The 1,628-nt window shown below is 33.5% G+C and overlaps 1 protein-coding gene across 1 annotated transcript; it reads right to left on the minus strand.

Moving 5' to 3' along the window:
- Positions 1-307: 307 nt before the first annotated feature.
- Positions 308-1,266, minus strand: LOC127087833 (ethylene-responsive transcription factor ERF017). Its single transcript, XM_051028747.1, has one exon. It carries the CDS (start codon positions 1,144-1,146, stop codon positions 439-441), a length of 708 nt encoding a protein of 235 aa, XP_050884704.1. The 5' UTR covers positions 1,147-1,266; the 3' UTR covers positions 308-438.
- Positions 1,267-1,628: the final 362 nt, after the last annotated feature.

Below are 1,628 nucleotides of genomic sequence, written 5' to 3' on the forward strand. Positions count from 1 at the left end.
TCAATAAGCTATCATGGTGTCTCTTTTATATTGCGAATTTTGTATGTATTGGTGCACCACTCAAGTCATGTGCGTCCCACCCTATCCTTTTCTCTACGTGAGTTTCACTAAAATATCATATTCTCTCTTTTGTGTGCATCATCCTTTTTCTCTATAATACTTATTCCAACGTCAATGGCGGCCACATCCATTTTTATTCTCTATCACTGCTTCTCATCATTACTTTATTACTTCATCTCACAATCAATATTATCATTTACTATTCATTATATTGTTTCAATACTTTTAATGTTTAATCTAAGAACCATTAATAAAAAATAATAAATTTTTATTTAATTATAATTTAATTTGACCAATTTTAAACTTTATGCAAAACAACTCTATATTATATGTAGCAAAAAATCCATGAAAGTCTGGAAATTACAGGAGAACGAAGATTCAGAAGTTCCAGCTCCAAAGGAATGATTCATGAGAAAAAGGGTCATTGCTATCATCTTCTACTAATTCCTTCTGATAATAATCTTCCTCAAAAAGTGGTGGTGAAGTGTAATACAACAACTCAAAGGAATGCATCTTTTCTAAGTCGGAATAGAAATCACCATAAGTTTCAGTAGCATCATTACTTGAACCATTTTCTAACACGTTCAAAAATGTCCAGTCAATAGTGTTCCCACTATCATGCATAGCACTAGTACTGGTAGTAGAAGTCGAAGAGCCAATAATTTCAGTCACAGTTTTGGATTGATCATTTCCATTATTATTATTAGTACTGTCAATAACAATTGGTGGATTTCTGTTGCCAAAATTAGCAGCAATCTCTCGAATCTGATCTGGATCCTTAGAAACTGCGGTGATATCGAAATGAAAAGGTGTATCAGGGAAGTTAAAACTTGCACGACGACCACGGAGACAGTAAAGTGCAGCGTCGAACGCTCTTGCTGCTTTCTCAGGTGAATCATATGATCCTAACCATATTCTTTCGCGGCTATTTGGTAGCCGAATTTCCGACACCCATTTTCCCCACTTCCTCTTTCTCACACCTCTGTACATCTTCTTCTTGTTATCATCATTATTACCACTTGAAGTAGAAGATGATGATGCTAGGGTTTTGGTTTGACCAGTGGTGATTTCATGATGATGAGCCATTTTTAGTATAGTAATAAGCTTGCGTTCATGTAGTAATTATAAAAATAAATTGTGGATATATATAGTTGATTAAAAAGAATATTGAAGATTAATGATTTGTATTATGGTTACTTATAAAGAAACATGCACGAAGAGGTGTGAATAAATGGAATTTGAATTTGAATAAGAATGAAGGTCCAAGGTATAAGCGTGTTGATCGAATTGAGTGTGAAAAGAGTGTACGGTAGCAAAAAGGACCTGTGCTCCTAAAGTCGCAGGCAGGATGGTGCAAGTTAGTAAAACAGCACGCGGTAGGTCCAAAAATTTTACTCCCCAACTCATTGCAATATGTGCCATTTACTTATCATCACCAAACAACAAAAGTGACGTTTCTGTATTTTACTTAAATAAATAAAATGGAATAGATATGATCTAATAGTATTTCTGTTTTTATTTATTAATTTAGTGTCTATGAATTTTACTACAAAACTATTTGAATTAAT

This window comes from Lathyrus oleraceus, chromosome 5, assembly GCF_024323335.1.
Source record: "Lathyrus oleraceus cultivar Zhongwan6 chromosome 5, CAAS_Psat_ZW6_1.0, whole genome shotgun sequence".
In the NCBI taxonomy this organism is placed as follows: domain Eukaryota; kingdom Viridiplantae; phylum Streptophyta; class Magnoliopsida; order Fabales; family Fabaceae; genus Lathyrus; species Lathyrus oleraceus.

What these genes read in the sequence shown, in the direction of transcription:
- LOC127087833 (XM_051028747.1), bottom strand. Translation starts at nt 1,146, where the DNA reads ATGGCTCATCATCATGAAATCACCACTGGTCAAACCAAAACCCTAGCA.